At 39.1% G+C, this 25,577-nt stretch overlaps 1 protein-coding gene across 1 annotated transcript; it reads right to left on the reverse strand.

Annotated features, from left to right (window-relative positions):
* Nucleotides 1–2,189: 2,189 nt before the first annotated feature.
* On the reverse strand, nt 2,190–24,373 carry LOC124787901 (solute carrier family 22 member 21-like). Its single transcript, XM_047254883.1, has 2 exons — nt 24,222–24,373; nt 2,190–2,491 (listed from the first exon to the last, which is right to left on the reverse strand). The coding sequence occupies exons 1-2, from the start codon at nt 24,366–24,368 to the stop codon at nt 2,303–2,305; spliced, it is 336 nt and encodes a 111-aa protein (XP_047110839.1). The 5' UTR covers nt 24,369–24,373; the 3' UTR covers nt 2,190–2,302.
* Between the last annotated feature and the right edge of the window lie 1,204 nt (nt 24,374–25,577).

Below are 25,577 nucleotides of genomic sequence, written 5' to 3' on the forward strand. Positions count from 1 at the left end.
TTTTCTTGGTGAGGTGACCAGCCGTTTTGCTTTGGGGTCGTCCCACCATTCTTCTCCGGTTGCCCACCCGCGGGAAGGTGGTTGTTTATAAATTGGGTGGTCCATTTTCCCTTGTAGAGTAGGGGTAGGTTAGAGCAACCTGCGGTTCGGGTTGTTCGGTAATCTCCCTATCAGTCTACCGTACGTTACTAGCTGCCTCTGTCATGTTTGTCGGATTTGGTATGTTAACGAATTTATCGCTTGGAGTGTAACGGCCTAATACCTGAAACATGTTTTGATCTTTGGAAACTTTGATATTATTGCCTATGATCTTGAGAGACGGTATCTGTGTACTGTAGAGCATCTTAACTATTGTTTGGCCAACCTTGTAGAATTTTATATAAGATTGCATTTCATGGGCTTTTATTTAAATGATCATTTTAGTACATAAGGTTGCCACCCTTTCACCGTAAGACTTTTCTTAGAAGTTAAAACCAAGTTGCACTTTCACGTGGCAAGGTTAATATTTTAATTGTTAGTGTTCTGTACCATTTCCATCCCTCCTACGGGGGGTGCATAGTTTGTGTGCTTGTGTAAATTGTTAAAACTCTTGGTTTAAAGTTACCTGGTGTGTTGCAGATTTACACCAGTGTAAACAGAGGCTGTTGTGAGCGGTTGTGACTTTGGCCGTGACAAAAGGGAGTGGCAAGATTCTGTGACCGAAAGCTCATACAGTCAAAACTTGTTTCTTTCTGCCTCTGAATAAACTGTAACTTTGATATTTAGAGGGTGCTTTCTGATTACAATTTTAAATCTGTTTCTTTACAAAAAATTCTTTTAGGCACTATTAAAGTGAATAAAATTCCCATTTGTTAAAAGGAATTTGGTTATGATTTCATCAGTTACTCCCTGTCAATTACTTCCATGCTTACATAGTGTGATTAAATACGTTAATGTTCTTGATGAATCGCTAGTAAATAAAATGAGTTTTTAAGAATATTCTTTGAAAATAAATCACGGTTCAGCCTGTTTCAAAAGAAAGGAAGTAAAAAGCGTTGGAGTCAATGAGCAAATAATGGTAATGACATGCACATCACTTCAATACTCGCGGAATTTTATTACAGTATTGGACAATTTTTTGTCCTTTTTATTATCATTTGCAGCCATCGTCCGTCAGGACTCTATGCGTTACATCCCTGTTCTTCAGGAACAGCAGTCATAAAACATATAAACAGTTTACAAAAATTTAAAAATACGAAACATGTGCGTCTTTTTTAAATTATTAAAACAAGCTATTTTACATTTCAAATTGTAAATAAAATATTGTTTTTTTTTAATTTAAAAAAAAAGTTTTGAACGGAAGACTTCATTTCACTACAGGTACAGAAACAGTAGGTGAGGGGAAGACTGTTTCCGAAACAATGCGGGAGTGAAGAGGTGGGGAAGAGGGCCCATAGAAGTGGCGAGGAGCTACGAACTCCAGCGCTGACATCGAGAGCAAGAAGAGGATTCTGTGTGGCCGAGCGGTTCTAGGCGCTACAGTCTGGAACCGCGCGACCGCTACGGTTGCAGATTCGAATCCTGCCTCGGGCATGGATGTGTGTGTTCTCCTTAGGGTAGTTAGGTTTAACTAGTTCTAAGTTCTAGGGGACTGATGACCTCACAAGTTAAGTCCCATAGTGCTCAGAGCCATTTGGACCATTTGAAGAGGATTCTGTTAAAAGCCTGAAGGATGGGTAGATCTCTGGGCGAGATTTCCTGAGCACGTTGTGGGAGGTGATTAAGTTTTGTTGGAATAGAATGTGCAGAGCATGTAAGTGTAACAGGCGGGGAGGGTGGGGGGCGCAGGGGAGGGAAGGGGTAGTGGACGGGTACAGAGGGCGAGGCGGGTTGCATAGCATTAGAGTATTTTTGGAGTTAGTGTTAAAATTAAAAATGCGAGGGGAAACTGGTATGGATGCAGGCGACGTTAGCGTAAGAGGATTACTCGCAGACTAAGGCTTTGTTAGGAGTGCAATATGTAGTTTAAGTCCATTATGAGGTTTTTTTTTCTTTTTTGGATAGCGCAGTAGGTGCGGTTTCCATGTCAGTTTATTTTGGCATGTAGCATTTACTGAATATGACGGCCATAAATTATAATCTAATCCAGGTCAGGCTTAATTTTCGTGTTACTGTTTTCAGATTAGAAATAGGGCTCGAAGTGCACTGTTATTCGTTCATAGCAGGCCGAGCAAGTCATGTGCACCGTCAGTAAACAGAAGTCGAAGGTTGCCAGCATCGCATTATCGTTCCTTCTAAATTAAAAGGAACTTCTGGAACTCCTTTATCCCTTGGCGTACTCTGGTGTCGGTTTGGGTTTCCAGCTCCAGTAGCGCTGTCCTCTGCCAAAGACGGCACCGTCCCTTAACGTCTCCGGCAATCGCTGCAGCGCAGATTCTGGCAGGAACGACACGGAAAACGCCACCACCAAGTTCAGGGCTGCGAGGATGGCGAAGGGAAGTCGCTTGTCGTCCTGTGCAAGGAAAAGCTATTTGTAAGTAGTGAGAATGAAAGACGCCATTCACAGATATGTTTGCACGTGAATTATTACGACTCTAAGACCTCCTCGCTAACCACCCAACAGAAAGGCCGCACCAGACTGTAATTACAAAACCTATTAACTGAGCAAAAAAGTGATTGCACCCCTGCACTATCCCCCACATTCGATTAGATTAGATTTACTTTCATTCCAATTGATCCACAGTGAGGAGGTCCTCCCGGATGTAGAACATGTCGGAAAAACAACAATACATCACAAATATTAACAACTCAGACAAATAAACTAATGTACCATTCCACAGGCCCCAAGTGAAATGATCGTCATTTTTTAATGAGCAATATATGAAAGTATCATTTTACAAATACTAATGCACTGAATGTAATATAAAAAAAAGTTTTTTTATTTATTTATAAGGTAATAAACGTATAATACAACTACTATAATATTTATTTACAATGAACACATTACTGCACTGAAATTGTGCACAAGTTATATTGTACTTATATATAATATATACACGCACACAAATCAGTTGGTTCTACTGAGAAATTCATCAATGGAGTAGTAGCAGTTGGCCACCAATAAATCCTTTAGGCTTCTCTTAAATTGAATTTCAGTGGTTGTTAAGCTTTTGATGGCTACTGGCAAGCTATTGAAAATTTCTGTTCCTGAATAATGCACACCTTTTTGTACAAGACTAAGTGACTTTTAAATCCTTGTGAAGATTATTCTTATTTCTAGTATTGATTCCATGAATTGACCTGTTGCTTTGAAAAAGTGATAAATATATTGGGAAGCAGTAGTTAGTATTCCTAGTTCCCTAAACAGGCTTCTGCAGGATGTTCTTGAGTTCACACCACATATAACTCTTACTGCACGTTTTTGTGCCTGGAAAACTTTAGCTTGGCTTGATGAATTACCCCAAAAAATAATCCCATATTACATTATGGAATGAAAGTAAGCATAGTATGCCAGTTTTTTCATTTTTATATCACCTATGTCTGACACAATTCGCATTGCAAATAGAGATTTGTTAAGACGCTTTAGCAGTTCTGTGGTGTGCTTTTCCCAGTTGAATTTATTATCAACCTGTAATCCCAAGAATTTAACACTGTCAACTTCTTCTATCTGCTTGTCATCATATGTTAGGCATATACTCGTGGGACACCCTTTACGAGTTCTGAACTGTGCGTAGTGAGTTTTTTCAAAGTTTAGTGTCAAAGAATTGGCTAGGAACCAGTGATTAACGTCCACAAATATTTTATTAGCCAATCTTTCTAAGACTACACTTGATTTGATATTTATTGCAATGTTTGTATCATCGCCAAACAAAACGAACTTGGCATCTGGTAATGTTACTGATGAAAGGTTGTTGATATACACAAGAAAAAGCAAGGGCCCTAAAATGGAACCTTGTGGGACCCCACATATAATTAGTTCCCAGTTGGATGATGCTTGATAGCTTGATACACGTCTCTTTCCTAATAACACACTTTGTTTCCTGCCAGAGATATAAGATTTGAACCATTTTGCAGCATTTCCTGTTACACTGTAATATTCTAATTTACTTAATCACAAAATATACCAGTTGCCTGCAATTTTTTATCTAATGAATTAAGCACATTTTCACTGTAAGTGTAGATAGCCTTCTCAGTATCAGAACCCTTTAGAAATTCGAACTGTGACTTTGACAGTATGTTATTTGAGACAAGGTGGTTATAAAGCCGATTGTACATTACTTTTTCTAAAATTTTTGAAAATGCTGGCAAAAGTGAAATTCGACGGAAATTTGATGCTATTTCTTTATCTCCCTTCTTAAACAGTGGCTTAACTTCAGCATATTTTAACCATTCAGGAATTATTCCACTGATAAACGACTGGTTACACAGATAGCTTAATATGTTACTTAATTCAGAATCATATTCTTTAATTAGCTTTGCTGATATTTCATCATACCCACTAGATATTTTTGATTTTAAAGATTTTATGATGGATATTATTTCTGTTGGGGTAGTGAAGGTCAAATTCATATTATGGAAGTTACTTGAAATGTCTCATCTGAGGTATTCCACAGCAGCATCTACAGAATCTGACAACCCCATCTTTTCAGTAACAGATATGAAATGTTTGTTAAAACGTTCTGTGACCCTATACACATCTGTCACCAATGTATCATTTACTTTTAGTGCTATTTGTCCCTCTTCATGTCTGGTTCTATCGGTCTCCTCCTTCACTATATCCCATATTGTCTTTATTTTGTTATCTGATATGACTATCTTTTCCTTGTAATATATTGGCTTTGATGTCCATATTACAGTCTTTAATAGTTTGCAGTATTTCTTGGAATGTGGTATAGCATCAACATCGGAACTGTTTCGGATTGACAGATACAGTTTTCTTTTTGTTTCACAAGATACCTCTATTCCTTGAGTAATCTGTGGCTTCTTTATAGACTTTGCTCTAACCTTGGTAAGTTTTTGGGGAAAACAGTGTTCGAATAAAGTAAGCACTTGATTAGCAAAAGTGTTATATTTTTCATTCATGCCATGAGCACTGTAAACATCAGTCCAGTGAATGTCTCTGAGGAGTGTCCTAAAATAATCAATTTTTGGCTTATTGATTACCATCTTGAGATCAGATTTAACAGATTTTATATCCTGTTCAGTATTAACATTTAACAGAAGGAACTGCATGCCATGATCTGAGAGGCCATTGATTATTGGTTTTGTAATATAATTTTGTTCATTGGACTTTTCTATAACGATATTATCAATGGCTGTTTGTGAGAAATTGGCTACCCTAGTGGGAAACATTACAGTGGAAATTAAGTTGAATGATAGTGTTACTAACTCAAATAAGAGCCTTTAAGGAAATCTACATTGAAATCACCAGCAACCACTATTTCTTTGTTTTTGAGTGTTAAATGGGCCAGTACAGCTTCAAGGTGGTTTACGAACAGATTAAAGTTACCTGCAGGTGCTCGATATACACTTAATATTATGAAGGATTTTTTGTGAAATTCTACTTCTGTTGCAAATACTTGCATATGCTGTTCTAGGCAAAATTTATAAATGTCTATGTTCTTAAATTTATGACAGTTCCTGATGAATGTTGCAACTTCTCCTTTCTCCATATCTGATCTACAAAAGTGAGATGCTAACCTAAACCCTGTAACACTTAAAAGTTCTATACCAGTGGTCACAGAATGTTCAGAGAGGCAGATTATGTCAGCTGGGTTTGAAGTCTCTAATTCATCTATGCAGATAATTAATTCATTAATTGTATTTCTTAGTCCTCGAATATTTTGATGCAATAAAGATAGCTGACATTTCACATTGACTGAGTTAAAATATCTGCTGACTGCTGAAAATTCTTAACAAATGGCTGTTTATGCTGATGTAATAAGCTAGAATTATGTTTTTTGGTTTCTTTCTCAAACTGGTTTGTCTCAGTCCTAACCTCTCCTAAAATTTGGACACTACCCTAAAAAAGGGTCTTTTCTGAACCTTGTAACCACTGGTATTTTATCACTCATGACAGTGCCTCCCCCCTTCAACTTTCCTGCTATTTCCCCAGCCGGTTTACCCTTCCCCTTCCTGTTGAGGTGAAGGCCATGCCTAGTATAATCCCACCTACTGATAGAATCAACAGGAACCACACCAATGTGTGACCCTGCACCAGACATAAGCAACTGTTTCAACTCCTAATTAACTCTCTTGACAGAAGAGTTCAAATGAGGCCCAAGAACAGATACAAACTCAACACTAGTATGCTTTGATGCTGATGCAATCTTTGCCAAGTCACACTCTATACTGCACCCAGGATCTCTGTCAATACTATTACCTGCCCAACCCACTATAACCACGCTGTCTTTCTTAGTGAACTCTTTGCAAAGTGATCCTAAATCCTCTGTCATGTGCTCCAGACCAGCACTAGGTTTAAAAAAAATTGGTGACCTGGTATTCTGATCCTAGTTCATCCTGAAAAAGTTGGCCAACACCTCTTCCATGGGAACTACCTAACAACAACACTTTCTTTCTCTTTACTGCTTACCCTACTTTCTTACTTTTCAATTTGCTGCTGAAAGTTTGTTGTACCCTGTCTACACCTGCAACTGTTTGAGGCTCGCCAGTTTCTAACTGAAGCAAAAGGTCAAATCCATTTTCCACATTCACCACGAAGCTGTCAGATAAAGTTCTAGGCCTGACCATGACCATGATGTGACCATGATCTGACCTACAGTCTGCTATGCCAGTGTTGCATGGATGTACTGTCCACCAACGTCCTACTACTCCCTCTAAATCCTTGAGCGTCTTGCACTCTGTTCTCCCTTTCAATATCTGTTTAGTTTCCCTCATGTGGATCCTTTGCCCCCTCATCAAATTCGCACCTCTCCTAACATACAATAAACACCTAATCAGATCCTACACTATCTGAAAACTCGACTTCAACATTTGTATACTCTCTAATTTGAAATCTTGCTACGCCTTCGCACCTACATCGACATGCAGTTCAGTCCATATAAACATGAGCTACTTTAAAGATATCTGAACCAATAATGGGACATATTTGCAATTTTAGGAGATGATAAATACCATTGAGAGATCACATACATACATTCACACAAACTCCTCACAGCAAATGCTGGAAGTGTCCTTCACCAGCATAGATGCACAAGTGCACTCTTTTCGCCGTATTCCGTGGCATTGTGTGAAGTGTATTCTCATCAGTGTTGTTTATTTCGTGTGTCCTGGGGTGACGAAGTTCTGCTGTTGTGCGTGGTCTGTGGCTGTACACTCAGCTTTTAAGATACCGCCACAAGCACGGGTGAGAGAGTGGGGGGGGGGGGCGGTTGTTCGGTCATCGTGGACACTTGTTACAAGTTACATGGAAGCGCTAGGCGTGCGGCACGCTGCTCCATCTTGTAGTTAAGCTTTTATGTAAGTTCGATGTCATCCAGCTGCTCCACAAATGTATTGAAGATGTCCGTGTAAACTGTAGAGTCTTTAGTCATATCAAAGAAAATGGGGCCATCACTCCTGGAAGCTGACACCGAGCACCACACACTGACCTTTTCATCATGCAGTGGTGTTTCATGGATGATATGGGGGTTAACACCAGTTAACGCGTGTTGATGTAGCCTGGAAGATGCAACCATGCCTCATCTATAAAGTAAGGTATGCAGAGGCTGTTGAATAAGAAACCCCTGAAACCTCATTCACGTGCAACAGAGTCAAATTTCTACGTTCTGTCGCGTGACTTCTATAAGGTAACGAGCTGCAGAAGTTCGTCGGGAGTCTGACTTATACTGCACGCGGTATTTTTATTTTTAAGCCAGAGCACAATATCCGCTTTCCTGGTGTTTGTACTTCGTGTTTTTTACAGCTGAATGATAACAGGCATGGTAATTACAATGACCGACTTCGAAGCAACGTATGACAAGAATTACCCAGTGAACCACTTTGAAACTGACAACGTTCTTTCCTAATGGTAGTCACTGCTGTTGTTCTTACACCCAATTATAAGTTCACTACCAACAACAAAACCAGAAAAAGAGAATAATCATCAGAGAACCGTTTCCTACGGGAACTTTAAAACCGCCAGTACCACCGCTCATTTTCCAGCGGGTATTCATGGAACAATTCTGATTCACCAATGTTTCAGCAAGATAATACACTTCTCTTGTATCGTGCATCTTTATAAGAGATCGTGCTGCACCTATGTCACTTCTTTCAATCAAAAACTCTCTTCTTACTATATTTGAAAACAATGTCTTTTAAAATTCTTTGCGTTGACCAAGCGCTACCTTTGAACCCAATTTCCTCAGTCATAATCGTGACAAGTTTTTCTGATTTCGAGTATTCACTACTTATAAACATTTCAGAGCCACCACTTTGTGTCACAGGTTTCTTTAGATTTCGATGGTTTCCAGGCTGCAAGAAACCAAGATTTCTACAGCTTTGACCCTTTCGTTTACTATTCTCTGTACAGTTCTCTAGCCGACACATGTTTCTGCAGTTCATTATTGTGTTTTCAAAAGTAAAAAATTCGAGTCCCTCTCTCAGATCCCTGTTCGAAAAAGTTGTAAATGCGGAAAATAAACCTACTCGCCAGTGCGTTCAATTAACAATATAAATATTGCAAACTTTAGGGAAAGCCTACAGCAGCTAGACTGGGATGAAGTGTGTAAGGAACCCGATGCAACTTGAAATATAACTTATTTCACGATACATTTTTAATGGTATTTGAAAATTGTTTTCCCAAGAAAATAGTTAAACATAATACCAAGAAAACATATAAAAAACCTTGGCTAACTAAAGAAATAAGAATATCTTGAAACTGTAAAAGAGAACTGTATCTAACAGCAAGAGGGAGTACTGACCCTGAAATTGTTCAATATTATAAAAACTATTGTGCAGTACTAAGAAAAGTTATTAAAAATTCCAGAAGCATGTGTATCATGTCTGAGATCAGTAACTCTGATAATAAAATTAAAGCAATTTGGAGTATCATTGAAAGGGAAACAGGGCAACCAAGAGCACAGGAAGACTTCAGTGCCATAAAACTGAATGACAAGTGTACTAACAAACAATCAGAAATTGAAAATATTTTCAATAATCATTTTTTAAATGTTGTGGAGAAAATAGGATCTAGATCTTCACTAGAAGAGGCAAGGCTATTAATAGAAGAGGCCATACCTGTGCAGTTTGAAACAAATTCCACCAACCTCTCCCTCTGAAATCAATAAAATAATAAACTCACTGAAAAGTAAAAGCTCTTACGGAAATTATGGAATTTCCAGCAAGGTACTTAAAGCTTGTTCTCCACAGATAAGTAGGATTCTCAGCCACGTATGTAATAGCTCTTTGGAGCAGGGGGTTTTCCCCGATAGACTGAAATATGCCATTGTAAAACCATTGCATAAAAAGGGGGATACATCAGATGTCAACACCTACCGCCCAATCTCTCTTCTGACAGCTCTATCAACAATTTTTGAGAAAGTTACGTATTCAAGAGTAGCCTCCCATATATGTAAAAATAAAGTACTAACAAAATGTCAGTTTGATTTTCAGAAAGGCTTTTCAACAGAAAATGCTATACACGCTTTCATTGATCAAATATTAAATGCTCTGAATGACCGGACATCACCCATTCATATTTTTTTGTGATCTCTCAAAGGCCTTTGATTGTGTAAATCATTGAATTCTTTTAGATAAGCTAAATCATTATGGTTTGAGTGGGGCAGTGCACAAATGGTTTAATTCATACTTAACTGGAAGAATGCAGAAAGTTGAAATAAGTGGTTCATGTAATGTTAAAACAAGAGCTGATTCCTCAAACTGGGGGGGGGGGGGGGGGGGGGCTATCAAGTACGGGGTCCCACAGGGTTTGGTCTTAGGTCCTTTACTGTTCTTGATATACATTAATGACTTACCATTCCACATTGATGAAGATGCAAAGTTAGTTCTTTTTGCTGATGATACAAGTATAGTAATAACATCCAAAAACCAAGAACTAAGTGATGTAATTGTAAATGATGTTTTTCACAAAATTATTAAGTGGTTCTCAGCAAAAGGACTCGCTTTAAATTTTGATAAAACACAGTATATACAGTTCCGTACAGTAACTGGCACAACTCCAGTAATAAATATAGATTTTGAACAGAAGTCTGTAGCTAAGGTAGAATTTTCAAAATTTTTAGGTGTGTCCATTGATGAGAGGTTAAACTGGAAGCAACACATTGATGGTCTGCTGAAATGTCTGAGTTCAGCTACGTATGCTATTAGGGTTATTGCAAATTTTGGTGATAAGAATCTCAGTTAATTAGCTTACTATGCCTGCTTTCATTCACTGCTTTCGTATGGCATCATATTCTGGGATAATTCATCATTGAGTAGAAAAGTATTCATTGATCAATAGCGTGTAATCAGAATAATTGCTGGACCCCACCCATGGTTATCCCGCAGACATCTATTTAAGGATCTAGGTAACCTCACAAAATATATATTCACTTATGAAATTTGTTGTTAATAATCCAACCCAGTTCAAAAGTAATAGCAGTGTGCATAGCTATAACACCAGGAGAAAGGATGATCTTCACTATGCAGGGTTAAATCTGACTTCAGCACAGAAAGGGGTAAATTATGCTGCCACAAAAGTCTTTGGCCACCTACCAAACAGCATCAAAAGCCTGACAGATAGCCAACTAACATTTAAAAATAAATTGAAAGAATTTCTAGATGACAACTCCTTCTACTCATTGGCTGAATTTTTAGATATGAATTAAGGGAAAAAAACCAACTTAAACATTAGTGTAATGCAATATCTTATGTAATGTAATATCTTGTACAGACATCTTTTATTAACCTGACACGTTCCACATCATTACGAAATGTCGTATTCATGATCTATGGAACAAGTATTAATCTAATCTAATCTATGAAGAACTTCACGTTTATTGCCGTCACCTGACATATTTATTTGGAAATCGCATTAAAACATTTACACCTATTCTACTACAAGAAACTAACATCGATAAGTGAATGAATAATTTGGTCGCTCTGTGAATGAAACAGCATTGTCGTAAAGTACAACAGCGCAGCCTGCAGGAGAGAGATTCTCGCAGTCTAGCTGTAACTCGCAGCTTTCCGCATGAAGAGAAAATGAATCTTGTTGGCTGCTTGGAGTTAATGCTGGGGGATGCGCTAACGTTAAATATTTATGGGACAGGCCGGCCGCGATGGCCGAGCGGTTTTAGGCGCTTTGGCCCGGAACTGCCCGACTGCTACGGTCGAAGGTTCGAATCCTACTTGGGGCATGGATGCTTGTGATGTCCTTATGTTAGTTAGGTGTAAGTAGTTCTATGTTCTAGGGGACTGATGACCTCAGATCTTAAGCCCCATAGTGCTCAGAGCCATTCATGGGACAAGGAATGAAATAAAGATAAATATTTTCGGGAAATTTGCTTCGAACTAATCATATTGATATTGCTATTTTGCAAGAAGTCATTTGTGAAGAGATAGGTTCCTTTCAGTCATATACGTACATAACAATGTTGGCATCAGCGGCAGGAATTGTTGAATTTTGACTACGGATGGATTAAAGTTACAGAATGTAGAAAAAGAGCCGGGAGAACGCATAGTCAAAGGCGTTATGAATGGGGTAGCAACCCTGTTAAAGCTCTACGCTCCCTCCTGTTCAAATAACAGAGCTGCAAGGGAAAGATGTCCCTTGTAACCACTGCGCCACCTTGCTCAGTGTTCCCAAGCCGTGCTAAGCTGCAGGCCGCTGTCTTTATTGAGGCAGTGTGTCACAAGAAAATAACTTTCTCGTATTAAAGCATATGTTTGATGCTAGTAGATTTCTTTCAGCGAGAAATGTCTGTCTGTCTGTGCATTTATACTTGTATATCCTTCTTGCCTTCTCCGTCTTTCTTTATTTTGCTTCCAACGTAGCACAATTTCTTCATTTTGTCCACTACTTCGTCAACATTTTGTGGGGACACAGTTATGTCGAGACAGTAACATACACCTAAACTCACTCAGTTTCGAAACATAAAAGGACAGAATAATTTATTTATTAGTTTATTAATTACAGTTCAAAATCCGATCTGGGATATTTCAAACAATGTGGCATTCTTCTGTAACCGCAACCGGTAACGCCATCTGTTGGTAGCATAAGAAACTGTCTGAACAAATATTGTCCTTTTTGTCTGACTGGTATTAGTGGATAATATTTCTTTCGTAATCAGTTATTTCAAAAGTTAAACTATAATGAAAAGCAGAATGTCTGTTAAAAGTAAATAAAGTATGCAAAACATTTAGTGTACCATTTATTGTACTTTTACGAGAGCTGCACTAGTTGGGCAGAGGTTTTCTTTATCGTAACAAATTTTTTATCACGGTAGCTTCTTTTATTACGCTGTCCCAAGAATTGTTAGTACTGTAACCTCATTTGTCTCTTCCAAAACAATATGTTGTCAGTTTTCTAGTGCGTACTCTGCTACCGCTGATTTGTCAGGGTACTGAAGGCGAAAGCATCCCTCGTGATGTGTTCAAGAGTACGCACAGTCAGTTCTACATAAAACTACCCACACCCATACAGTATTTTAGATTCTCCTGGCGTTCTGATGCCTACATCGTCTTTCATAGCCCTCATGAGTCGAGTTTTAATTGGAGCACTGATGACTGAACCGTTCTTATACCTCCCTGGGAGCCAGGTAATTTTTCCTTTTACTGAGCCACAGAAACGCAAAAACCCAAGATTCTTAAGAGTCCTCCTTGGGGTCCTTATATGTCTGTGTTTTCAGAAATATTGCTTGTGAAATCTGGCGGTTGTTGTAGCCGTTTTCCTTGAATACTTTCCGTAAGTGACTCAGTTCCCTCGGTAGGTTTTTAATGTCTGAGACGTCTTCCGCTTGATGCACCATGGTCTTCAGAACAGAATACTTCTGCGACGGATACCAGGCCGTGTGGCTGGGATAATCATATACTTTAGGGCGGACGAGCATGTCAAGGAATGGTACGGCACCATCTGTTTCTAAGTCGATCATGAGCTTGTTGTTGTCATGCATATTGTGTAATGTTACAACGTGCCGTCTAGTGAATGCCAGGCATAGTCAAGGCGCAACGGTAGAGAAAGTGGACGCTTATGCCATCTGTGGGCCAAAATCGAAGGCAAAGCGGAAGTGCTTCCGCCTTGTGGCAGCTAAATTAAATAACGCTATGGAGGAGACAGTGTCTGGCTTGTGCTGCACTCTGACAGCGAAATAACAAAACAATTAAACTAAATAATATTGTTACGTGTAGTAAAAATATAAATGTAATATTACTTTAATATATGAAAATGATTGTAATTGAATATTGTAACGCTATGGTATGTTTAATTGTAAATAGAGAACTTGGCGTAATGTAAAATAATGTTTAGGTGTGGGGGGAATCCCCAAGAACGAGACTAGTGTACAGGTTGGCACGTAATATTGGCGGTAGAAGTAAGTTGGCGTAGCTCTGACGCAGAACAAGTGTTAAGTGGCGTAAAAGTGACTGCCGGTGTGTGCTATGGCAACGTTGCTAACAGACCATTTAGAAGTGATCTGAAAACAGATATGGACTTCGCTCATCGTATGGCTACAAGCTAAATGGACACTGAGGCTTGTAAGACGTGGTATTTCGACGGAGATGAGCTGTGAGCGGCAAAATAGTGCGGTTCCCCGCTCTGAGGCAAATGTCACTGCATGGTACAATGCTGTGTTAATTGCAACGGGTTGCTTGGGAAGTTATCTTACAAGAGTATTATTATGAACAGTGGTTCTTATACCGACGCCATAACCAGTACATTTATATTTTGTGAGTCAGTTTGTGTAATAGTCAAACCAAATTCTCTACAGTGTGTAAAGTTTGGAGGTAATAATAATTTTGTGGTTTCAATTGCACTCCCCTCGTGTAATCAGTTATTCAATGGAAATAGCGCATTATCACCCCATATCCAGTGATTCAGATGGAAACCCAGTTCTAAGCAAAGAAGGGAAAGCAGAAAGGTCGAAGGAGTATATAGAGGGTGTATACAAGGGCGATGCCACGTCGTCTAATAATAATACAGTAAATTCGGGTAGTGGCATCGCAGTTGTTGATTTGGTCCAAGAATTCTCCCAGCATTTCACGTCTTTGAGACCAGACAGCGAAAGTGTCGTCGACGTAACGATAAAATCAACTAGACTTTGCAACAGTTGTGTCCAGAGCGATACCGTCAAAACGCGCCATAAACAGGTTGGCTAAAACTGGAGCTAATGGACAGCACATCGCGACGCCGTCAGTCTGATTAAAATACTCTCCATCATATAGAAAATATGATGACGTCAGAGTGTGCTTTAATAAATCCATAACAGCGCCGTCAAATAACTGGGAGGGCAGGTCTATAGAATGCTCGATGGGAAGGCACGTGAATATTCAGAGCACATTAAAGCTGACGATAATATCTTCTTCTCCAAGGAGCAGGCATTTAATTCGCCTGATGAAGTGGGTCGTGTTCCTTATACGATGCACAGTGAGACCAACGTGCGGGGTAAGGAGGCTGGCCAGATGTGCTCACGGTAGAGCGTGGAGGTGTGTACCTCTTGTGAACGTTTGCGAGACAATAGGTGGTCGAGGTGCCCGCGGGAGGAGCTTTTGAATGACATTTTCTTCCAGTGAAGGCCTGTTGAGAAACTCCGATGCCTTCCTCACTATTCTGGATGTTGGATCTCTTAATTTTTGGTCTCTTTCCTCCTCCAGCTTCAAACGAATCTTCGCGCCATAGTTGACTCGTTCCATATTGACGGCTGCTAGTTGGCTGACAGGGCTACCAGGAGACTTCGTATATTCCTGTTTCACGTCCGATCATAGAAAAGTAAAAGAATACGGCATCAACCTAGGCGCTCTGGATTTCATGCGAGAACAGAACGAGTTGCGTTCTGCAAGATACACGCTTAAGGAATCCACTTTCATTTATAAACAAATTTTTGCTCTCCATAAACTTCAAAATACGCGAGTGTGAAACATGGTCAATAATGCTGTTAGACAGTGACGTCAAAGGTATAGGCCTGTAAATTGCTCTTGATTGTTTATGCCAAAGTGGAGTGAGGGTAACTTCATATGACGTTGCTTATAAGCTAGCTTTTGACTGGTTACCAGAAATATTCTTGAAAGATAATATGGCAAGCTGAATGACCATGCGCCATCTGTAATCTTACATATCACTACGAATGCTGTGCAACATTTCAGTTTTAGTACTCGTGTACCAGATTTTAAACCAATCACTCTTATACAGCAAATTCTCGAGATATACACTACTGGCCATTAAAATTCCTATACTACGAAGATGACGTGCTACAGACGCGAAATTTAACCGACAGGAGGAACACGATGTGATATGCAAATGATTAGCGTTTCAGAGCGTTCACACAAGGTTGGCGCCGGTGGTGACACCTACAACGTGCTGACTTGAGGAAAGTTTCCAACCGATTTCTCATACACAAACAGCAGTTGACCGTCGTTGCCTGGTGAAACGTTGTTGTGATGCCTCGTGTAAGGAGGAGAAATGCGTACCATCACGTTTCCGACTTTGGTAAAGGTCGGATTGTAGCCTTTCGCGATTGCGGTTTATCGTATCGCGACACTGCTGCTCGCGTTGGTCGAGGTCCAATGACTGTTAGCAGAATATGGAATCGGTGGGTTCAGGAGGGTAATATGGAACGCCGTGCTGGATCCCAACGGCATCGTATCACTAACAGTCGAGATGACAGGCATCTTATCCGCATGGATGTAACGGATCGTGCAGCCATGTCTCGACCCCTGACTCAACAGATGGGGACGTTTTCAAGAGCATGCTGAGTGCCACAGTAGACCTGAAGAACAGATGGAAAAGCTTCGAAATTGAATAGCATTCAGCTTCAGAGAACTAAAGGCAGAACTGTCCTCTGTCAACTACAGCAACTTTCGTCGTACTGTGACATGAAAGGCGAGTCCGCTAAGCACAATATTTCAGAGTAGGTTATCTGGTTGGGTAGTGTATAGCTGGCAAGTTGCCGTGAAGTTGCTGGGCCAGGAAGTCGGAGCTGGCGCTGGGCAGAGTACACGGGCTATTGTAGAGAGCTGTGGACGGACGTGTGGGATCGCTTGGCCGGCTGCAGTGGTCCAGCGTCTTGGAAAATCCGAAGTGGTAGGAATGGGTGCGCCGCCACGTCCTTGGTGAAGTCAGGCAAAATGACCCACGAACTGACTACGTTAAAACTGAAGCTGAAAATACTCTCTGAAAATACTAACGAGCAGAGGCCATGAAGTTGGGATCACAGATTTACTTCAAATTTTGTAAACCTTATTAGACCATTAAAACAACAAAATGTGAAAGTAGCATGATGTGCTACTGTGGCAATTCCGTGAAATCGCAAGAGATTTTTTACGCATCAATTATGTAACTGATGTACCTGTACGAAGGTGCTGACCGTTCGAATTCGTGGTAGTCAAGTGATTAGCGTTCGAGCTTCATAAGAAGAACATTTATGAGGCGACGTTTCGACTCCTGCTCAAACGTATTCGTTAACTATTTTTTTCATTACTTCTCATATTATTTAACTTAGATGACATTTGAGAGGTAATATAATAAAAAAACTTGTGTATTTACATGGCGTTTTAGTGCATTTCATGTCATTTGACTACTTAATATCTTTAATTAGATTCCATCGTACATCACCAATTGTCAGCGCCTATAAATTTCCCAAAATTTCGCGTTAGGCATAGTTTTCATCCAAACTGTCGGAAGAAAGAGAAATTTTTCAAAATGTCAACGAGTTACGTTTCTCCTTAGAATCTCTTAATATTCCCTGTAAATGATGGAAAACTGCATTAATTCGAACCAGTAGATACCATTTCAATTTGTTTTCCACGTTTGTGTGACAAACACCATCCTGCAACATGTGATGTCGAGAGCACATCCGACGGGTAATTGTACATTACTCTTGTATTCTGACACATTGTGATTTACTATGTTAGTGACTGTGAATAAAGTCAGTCGCATTATTATATATCGAGTTTAGTCTGGGCTTTCCAAGCCTGTCGCCGGTCCTTGAAAATTTAGTTAAAAATAGTAAACAGTCAAATAACATATGAAATTCACAACAACCTCACGAAAATGCACGTTGGATTATCTTTTTCATCGTATTAGCTCTCAAATGTCATATAAATTAAATAATGTCACAGGTGGTGGGAAAAATATAGATTAAGAACTAGCAGTCACTGTAGCTGGATTCGAACCGTCGCCTCGCACACGTCCTTCTTCCTAAGTGCGAGATCTAACTACTTTTATTTTTTAGCTCATTTTGTTCGTTGAATTAGTTCGAGGCGGACTTCCCGTGATACTCGCTCAAGTTCGTCGTTGGTCCTGGCTCTGAGCACTATGGGACTTAACTTCTAAGGTCATCAGTCCCCTAGAACTTAGAACTACTTAAACCTAACTAACCTAAGGACATCATACACATCAATGCCCGAGGCAGGATTCGAACCTGCGACCGTAGCGGCCGCGCGGTTTCAGACTGTAGCGCCTTTAACCGCTTGGCCACCCCGGCCGGCTTCGTTGGTCCATTCACTTGGTTTTTTTTCTTTCTCATTACAGAGGGCAGCTAACCCTCTGTCCAAACACGCTGGGCTACAACTCCGGCTGTACCATTTGCCCACAATTAGGTCTTTCCACCAGCATTTTCGCACAGGCACATAGAGGCACAAAACTTCTCTTGCGATACTCTCGCAATTTCCAGAATAGTGCACCTTACTCCTTGCACATATGTTGTTTAAATGGCCTACTGCAGCTGTAGAAAGTTTCAAGTAAATACGTGATCCCTACGTCATGTCCTCTCCTTGTGAAACCACTCCAGGACATGATAAGAAAAATCTAGACAGCGTCGGATTCACGGTAGTGAGACGAGTTCACTATAATTATTACCACATTCATAAAATTATTATTAAAAAGTTATTAACATCTATGTTATAAATTGCAATAAATGAAAAATGATAAAGATATGTAATACATGCATATAACAACAATGTCAGTACCTCTATTAGAATCTTGTTTATTTATAGTGTTACAGTTACACTTACACAATCATGATTTCGGCTTCAAAGTGCTATTATCAAGTGCTTCCTGAAAGCAGATTAAACAATAACAGTGAAATACATAACAAGTGCTATAACCATATAAGAATCCATATTTATAATGCTTACTTACAAGTCTTAAAAATCTCCTAAGATGGCATACTGCCGTATTAAAATACACTATTAGATACATTGTCTAAGAGTCGATATTTCTGGCAGAGCCTACTGCTTTGTTTCACTACTGAGTATACCATCTTGACTGAATGACAGTTGGCTAGTATTTGTTAATGGTTGATGAGATGCAATTAAAAATGTGAGTGCACCATGGTATTGATACATATGGCTGCAATCTTGATGCTATGAATATTATTTACATGTTATAGTAGTGACGTCTTACCTATATGATGTATAGATGACGTAGTAATGTTATCAACGTAATCAGCAACCACATATGAAAGCCCCAAGTGGGTTAACTTCTATTTCTTAACAACAAAGATAAATGTAACATTGTTGATCATAGTTACTTCTTAGAGAGGTAATGAACAATTGAGAAGAAACATAAGGTCAAGATTACTATGAGTCATTTATTGAAGACTGTAGGCATATGGAGTGGGAGTGTAAGGGGGGGTGTTGAAGGACGGATGGGGGGCTACCAAATGACTACTGAAATGAAGGAGAAGCTATTGTTGGGGGAGGGGAGGGGGAAGGATAACTAATAAAGGAATGAGAATAAAAATGTGAAGTGAAAAAATACTCAAAAATAAAAATATTAACACATAATAATATGTAGACATCTAAGTAAGTGAAGAAAAGGGAGTATTTTAAGAGGAGTGTGGGAGTTGGGGGGGGGGGAGTGTGATCTTTAACCAAGGAATAATGATAGAAGTTTCCTGTGAGAAATCTGTTAATAAATAAAATGTATTATATTATAATTGGATATGTATACCCTGGCCACCAAATTTATATTTTGAGATGAATATATTTGTGGACTATTCCTTTGATAGTTCACAATGTGGGATATTTATGTCTTTTCTCCCCTTTTGCTTTTTATAACATTGTCTCCTTCGTATTCTCTAATTTATTAGGGTTTTATTCACATTGTTATGCATAATTCCTCTCTTCTTCAGCATCCCCCTCCCCTCCCCCCTTCCCTGGATGTATTGTTATCATGCCCATCACCTCCCTCAGGGATTATTGCTAACCACTGATTCACTAACCCTTTCCTCCTTCTGAGACATACTACTTTCATGAGGAGTCAGTATCCCTCTTCATACCTCACTTCTATCATTAACCAAAGGACAGACTGAGAAAGTCTCAATAAAACCTTTTATTTTATTAAATTTATGGAATAAATTTTAGTATCACAACTATTTAACACATAAAACACTAGCATTTATGAGTCCACACAGAGAATGTACTGATACACACTTAAATGTACCTTCACTTTAGACACATCATTCCCACACAATACCCTAACATATGCTATATTTGATCCCAGATTTAACATTTAAAAATGACTATTTACTATAGGTGTATTTAAATTTTTTTAAGAATTCACTTCACCTTTTGATTCTTATTCCTTTATTAGCTACCCTTCCCCCACCCCCTATAATAGCTTCTCCTTCATTTCATTAGTCAATTGGTAGCGCCCAATCCATCCTTCTACACCCCTCCTTACACTCCCATTCCATATGCCTACAGTCTTCAATGAATGATTCATAGTTTTCTTGACCTTGTATTTCTTCTCAATTGTTTATTACCTCTCTAAGAAGTAACTATGATCAATAATGTTACATTTATCTTTGTTGTTAAGAAATAGGAGTTGACCCACTTGGGGCTTTCATATGTGGTAACTGATTAAGTTGTTAACATTACTATATCATCTTTACATCATATAAGTAAGACATCACTACTATAACATGTAAATAATATTTATATCACCAAGATTGCAGCCATATGTATCAATACCATGGTGCACTCACATTTGTAATTGCATCTCATCAACTATTAACAAATACTAGGATATCCCTACTCATTATATTATGCTGAATTTAAATGTGTTGTTTAACATGAAATCGTTTGATTCTTTTATTTGCTGAAATACTTTTATGTACAGGTCCTGTTTCACATACCTCTATTATTTGCACTTATTCCTAAGTAATGTTCTACCACATATAACAGGATTTACATGTCTGATGATATGTACGTCATAAATATTGCTTCAAAACTCACTGGTTAATTAATCAGTGAGTAGAGTAAGTAATTGCACTATATTGTATTAATTCTGAATTGAGGCAAAATTACACAACTTACAGTTGGCCATGTGTTAATTTCATATACAAAGCTGTATATTTACCTATTAAAATGTACTTTAAACAACGACAATGATTAGCTTGACTGTTATATTTATGGATGCAGCGAATATTATCGAGAGGTTTGTTACTGTTTATGTTTATGAGCAGGCAACTTCATTGCATACTAAGATAAACAGGTCCTGCAAAGATGTAACAACTACCAAAGAAAATAAATTGCTCCTAACCTTTCCTTCCCTACCATACACTGAGTCCAAAGATTAAAAAAAAAAAGTCACCTGCTTGTAACAGGAATTTCTTTGACCAAGACAATTTGACACTTAGCCAACTGTCATTCAGTCAAGATGGTGTACTCAGTAATGAAACAAAGCAGTAGGCTCTGCCAGAAATACCGACTCTTAGACAATGTATCTAATAGTGCATTTTAATACGGCAGTATGCCATCTTAGGAGATTTATAAGACTTGTAAGTAAGCATTATAAATATGGATTCTTATATGGTTACATCACTTGTTATGTATTTCACTCTTATTGTCTAATCTGCTTTCAGAAAACACTTGATAATAGCACTTTGAAGTCGAAATCATGATTGTGTAAGTGTAACTGTAACACTGTAAATAAACAAGATTCTAATGGCGGTACTGACTTTAAAGAAATATATTACGACTCTGGCTCCACACTATGAAAAAATTATTATATGCATGTTACACACAGCTATGTAGATCTTTATGTCAACGAGAATGACCTATTTCCATTATTACTAAACAAATACACAAGCAGTTATAAATTATTTATTGGCCATTCCATATAATGGTGCTAAAACAAATACCCAGTAGGTGTAGTTTTAGTGATGGTGTTTTAAGAGCTGCAGTGCAGGTAGTACACGTTGCTGGACGCTGAAACATCGTAGGTACGTTCATTAATCGTTGAGCTTGTAAAGCATGCTGAAAAAAATTATACCCGTAGTTGTACTTGCTGCTACCAGTTGAAAATATGGCACTGTAAGCACTCAGAATGTGAAATGTCTGGTGTTTTGACGTCAGTATGGTGTATGTCACTAGGCGATACGTTTTGATTTCTTTTATGAAGTGACTGTTGGTGTAAAGGGTGTATGAAACGCAATGGCCGTTGAGAAAAAGACGTACACTGCTGGCAAAGTTGTTTTATCACAACGACAGCAACAACATCGCTGCAGGGTGGGTATATCGCCGACAGGAACAACTGCGAAGAGGCCCCATGATAGTAAATGGGCTAAGGAATACGATCAATTAACCTGAAGAAACAGGTGAACAATGGTGGTGCAGATGGGAAAGGGAAGCAGCCCATTCCCATGGCAGTTGTTGATGAAGTGCAGCACTCGCTTTAAAATTTGCATCCACCGCTCAAGTTGTCACAGAAATTGTCTCTTCCCTGGTTAATTGTTCTAAAGATTTTCACTGGTACCCCTACGAGATTCAGAATGTGCACAAAATGAAGATCCAAGATAGGCTACAAAGCCGTGACTTTGTCTTTCGTTTTGTGGCACGCACAGGACTGGATGACATGGGGCTGGGGAATATTCTTTGGATGGACAAAGCACATTTGACCCTTCTTTCCCTGGACCTACATCACATTCTGGCTGCTCTATATTTTCACCTGTGGCGGAAAGTGAAACTTTTTTTTAGTACACCCCGCGAGCGCGCCAGCTAATGGATATACGTACGATGTTACAACGTCCTGTGATGTGTATAGCCAGCACTGCAGCGCTAGGAACACTGCCAGTTTAGTTATGACCACCAAGTATTTCCCCAAATGTACAGAATTTCAGTACAGCTGAACTATCAGGCGCTGTACAAACAACTCTCTGACCTTCAGGAAAATAGAATACTCCGAGGATCGTAAATAATGTTTCATTTTCCATCCCATCCAGGGCAATATGACAGGTTTAAATTCTACCTTGTCAGATGTGGTCCTTATTGTTTACGCTGGTTTATGAAAAGTATCAACGAGAGAGAAATACGTCTAAGAGAAAAATACAGTTATTCTTTTGGAATTTATCCGTCGTATTGGAACTATAATCTAAACTTTTACAGCTTTTGTCTCAAATTCGTAATTATACTGGTTGAAAATTTACAACAAAGTGATTTTCTGAGACATATTGGATCTGTCTTTTTGATTTCTTCACATTTTGTATCAGGTTCATTGTCAATGGAGACCATTGTTTACCTCATGTTAAGGGAATGTAAGCGATAATAATTGCATCAATCTGCTATATCCATATTTATATAAACATCGCAAAACGATATTGTGGTGTCACTCTCTCCTGCTACAGTTTAGAATGGCGCTCTGGCAGAATTACTACCGATACATCTCGGTATGAACTTGAATACAGTATATCTGATATTACTGCAATGTTCTTCATTTTCTTCACGAGATTTACACTATCTTATCAAAAGTGTTCCATCACCTATACGTGGAAGTTAATAATGGATGTGTCCTCCCTTCACCCTTTCCAATGAGGACACTTTCAATGAGTAGTTTGAACGTATGTGGAGGAATGGCCACCCATCCTTCCTCAATAGCCGAAACCAGAGAAGATCTGGAGCGAAGTCGAAGTACTATCAGATTCCAAAAGTGTTCTGTTGAATTCAGGTCTGGACTTTGGGCAGGCCAGTCCATTTCAGGAATGAATCTGTCTACAAACCATTGCTTCACAGACATTGGTTTATGACAAGGTGAATTGTCGTGTTGATCCAGTCATTGTTTCTGAACTGTTGCGCTACTGTACACTGTATATAATGGTGTAAAGTGTGTTCATATCCTTTTGCCTTTACCGTTTCCTTAAACGCAGTAGGGGGACCACACTATAACCCCAGAACCCCCCCCCCCCCCCCCCCCCCCCGTGTGGTAGCACCACCTCCTCCATACTTCAGTATTGGCATTGATGGCAGATAATGTTCTCGAGGCATTTGCCAAACTCGAACCCTCCCATCGGATAGTCACAGGGTATAGCGTGATTCATCACTCCAAATTACACGTCTCCAGTCATCCAGTGTCCAGTGGCGTCATTCTTTACACCATGTCAACTGTCGCTTAGAACTGATTACATAAATGGATGGATTACGAACACCTGGTCGATAACTGTATTCCATTCTTTTGACTCCATATGTACCGTCAATGTGCTAGCTGAATTGCTCAAATCACTTTTTAACTCCCAAGTCAGTACGTCCACCGGTTTCTTTCGACCAAACTCCATAATGCTCGATGGTCCCTGTCCATCAGTATATGATGTCTGATCTGTCTGATTTTGGTTTAACTGTGATCGTTCCTTCGCGTTTCCACTTCACAATCACATCACCAACAGTCAACGTAGGCAGCTTTAGAGGAGTTGAAATGTCCCTGATGATACGCTACTCAGGTAATAGCCAATGACAGTCCACGATCAAAGCACTGAACTCTTCTGAAAGTCAAATTCAGCTGTCACTGTTTCTCTACTGACAACACAATACTCCTCGCCTCGTTTTATAATGGCGCGTCTGCATCTCGTGACATCTAGTGGTCAATTTCGCTTTACAGACGGGTGTCCCGATAGTTCAGATAGTGTGGGTCGGAGGAACTAATGTTGTACTTGGCGCTTCTTCGATCATGTGCTCTCAGAATTTTAACATACCTCTGTATGGTCCAAAACCCCTACCCTGCAGCGTCTGCGACGGAATTTGGATGAACAACCTTGTAATCGAGCAATAATGCTTTTCTCCAGCTACTGATGTGCAACGCCTTACATTTCACGTACCATCAAAGCCAGGTAGGGCAGGGAAGACATGGCAACCCCGGCAACTGCCCACTCGACACTCGTTGCGATCTGGCGGAGACACGTGGGGTGCACCTCGATGCTCTGCAGGTTCACCATGCCCAGGTTGCCAATGGTGCTGAACTGCATCAGCATGGTCGCCATCACGATGCCTGCACCCGCGACGTGCGCTGCACAAAACGAGAATTTTTGTATGTTCAGTTCTGAGGAAGAGACATACATTTTCATGCCAGCAATAGAGTGAGCTACCGTATTAACACTTTGATCCTTCCCTGGACACGCGATTAAACAAGAACACCACTACCCTACTCTAACAGAGTGGAAGATAAATTATGTGCTCCATCTGTCTCTGAATTTTACAAACTTTGTTGGTGCAGTTTCGGTTTTAGATTTTTGTGTTACTGTACTTCCGAGGTAGATATGTAAATCCAGCCTGACATGCACATACATCGGTGTGAAAAACATCTGAAAAATACACCCAGCCTGTAATTCATGATACATGCAACTCCTTTTGACCCTTTATTTCATTTTTCTACAGTTTTCAGATGTATGTTCGTAATTTAATGCTAACAACTGAAATTTGATCATTATGGTTTTGTTAATCAAATTTCAAATCCAGGATCCCATTTTTTCTTAAATAGTTGGATTCCTTTGTTGATATAATACACCCCTTCTTAAACAAGTTTGTTCGAAATTGCTGAATATTTTTGTTTACATTTACATTATATTCTGTCTGTGTTATTGACAGCATGGTGTTATATTTTCGTGTGGATAGTTTACACTAAAACCTAAAATTAAAGTTGGTGCACTATTTTACTTTCTCTCCTTTTTTACTTCAACCATTTTCGCTTTTGCTAAGTGAAACTAAAGTTACTTCATGTTTTTAAAAGCTCCAAACGCTGAGTAACATGGACTTAAAGGTACCATAATTATCTTAAAATAAATAGTGTGTTCACTGGACTAGGCAATTAATTGATAAGTATGCAACCCATAAATTTATTATATGTGTATTGCAACACATTATGCAATTTAACAATAATGACTGGAAGATACTATCTTTAAATGCATTTCTGACAAGTGTTGGGTATATTGCAAATAAATAAACCTATGATCGAATAATGTATGAATAATGTAAATTCTGCAGATATTCTAAAACATTTTCAATATTAAAAAAGATACAAAGCCATCAATAGTAACATTTATTCACTGTAATCTTTTTGTATCGTTCTATCATACATGATCACAATTCTTCATTTCAGCACACACAGTAATAATGTGTGTTTATAAATCTAATTACTTACTGTGATATAACATATAACGTATATTTTCGATCTTTTG

This window comes from Schistocerca piceifrons, chromosome 3 (assembly GCF_021461385.2).
Source record: "Schistocerca piceifrons isolate TAMUIC-IGC-003096 chromosome 3, iqSchPice1.1, whole genome shotgun sequence".
Lineage (NCBI taxonomy): Eukaryota > Metazoa > Arthropoda > Insecta > Orthoptera > Acrididae > Schistocerca > Schistocerca piceifrons.

Coding starts and splice junctions, on each gene's coding strand:
- LOC124787901 (XM_047254883.1), bottom strand. CDS start 24,368: ATGCAGTTCAGCACCATTGGCAACCTGGGCATGGTGAACCTGCAGAGC. Junction 2,492..24,221: donor TGCCCTACCTGGCTTTGATG/GTACGTGAAATG, acceptor TTCCTTGCACAG/GACGACAAGCGACTTCCCTT.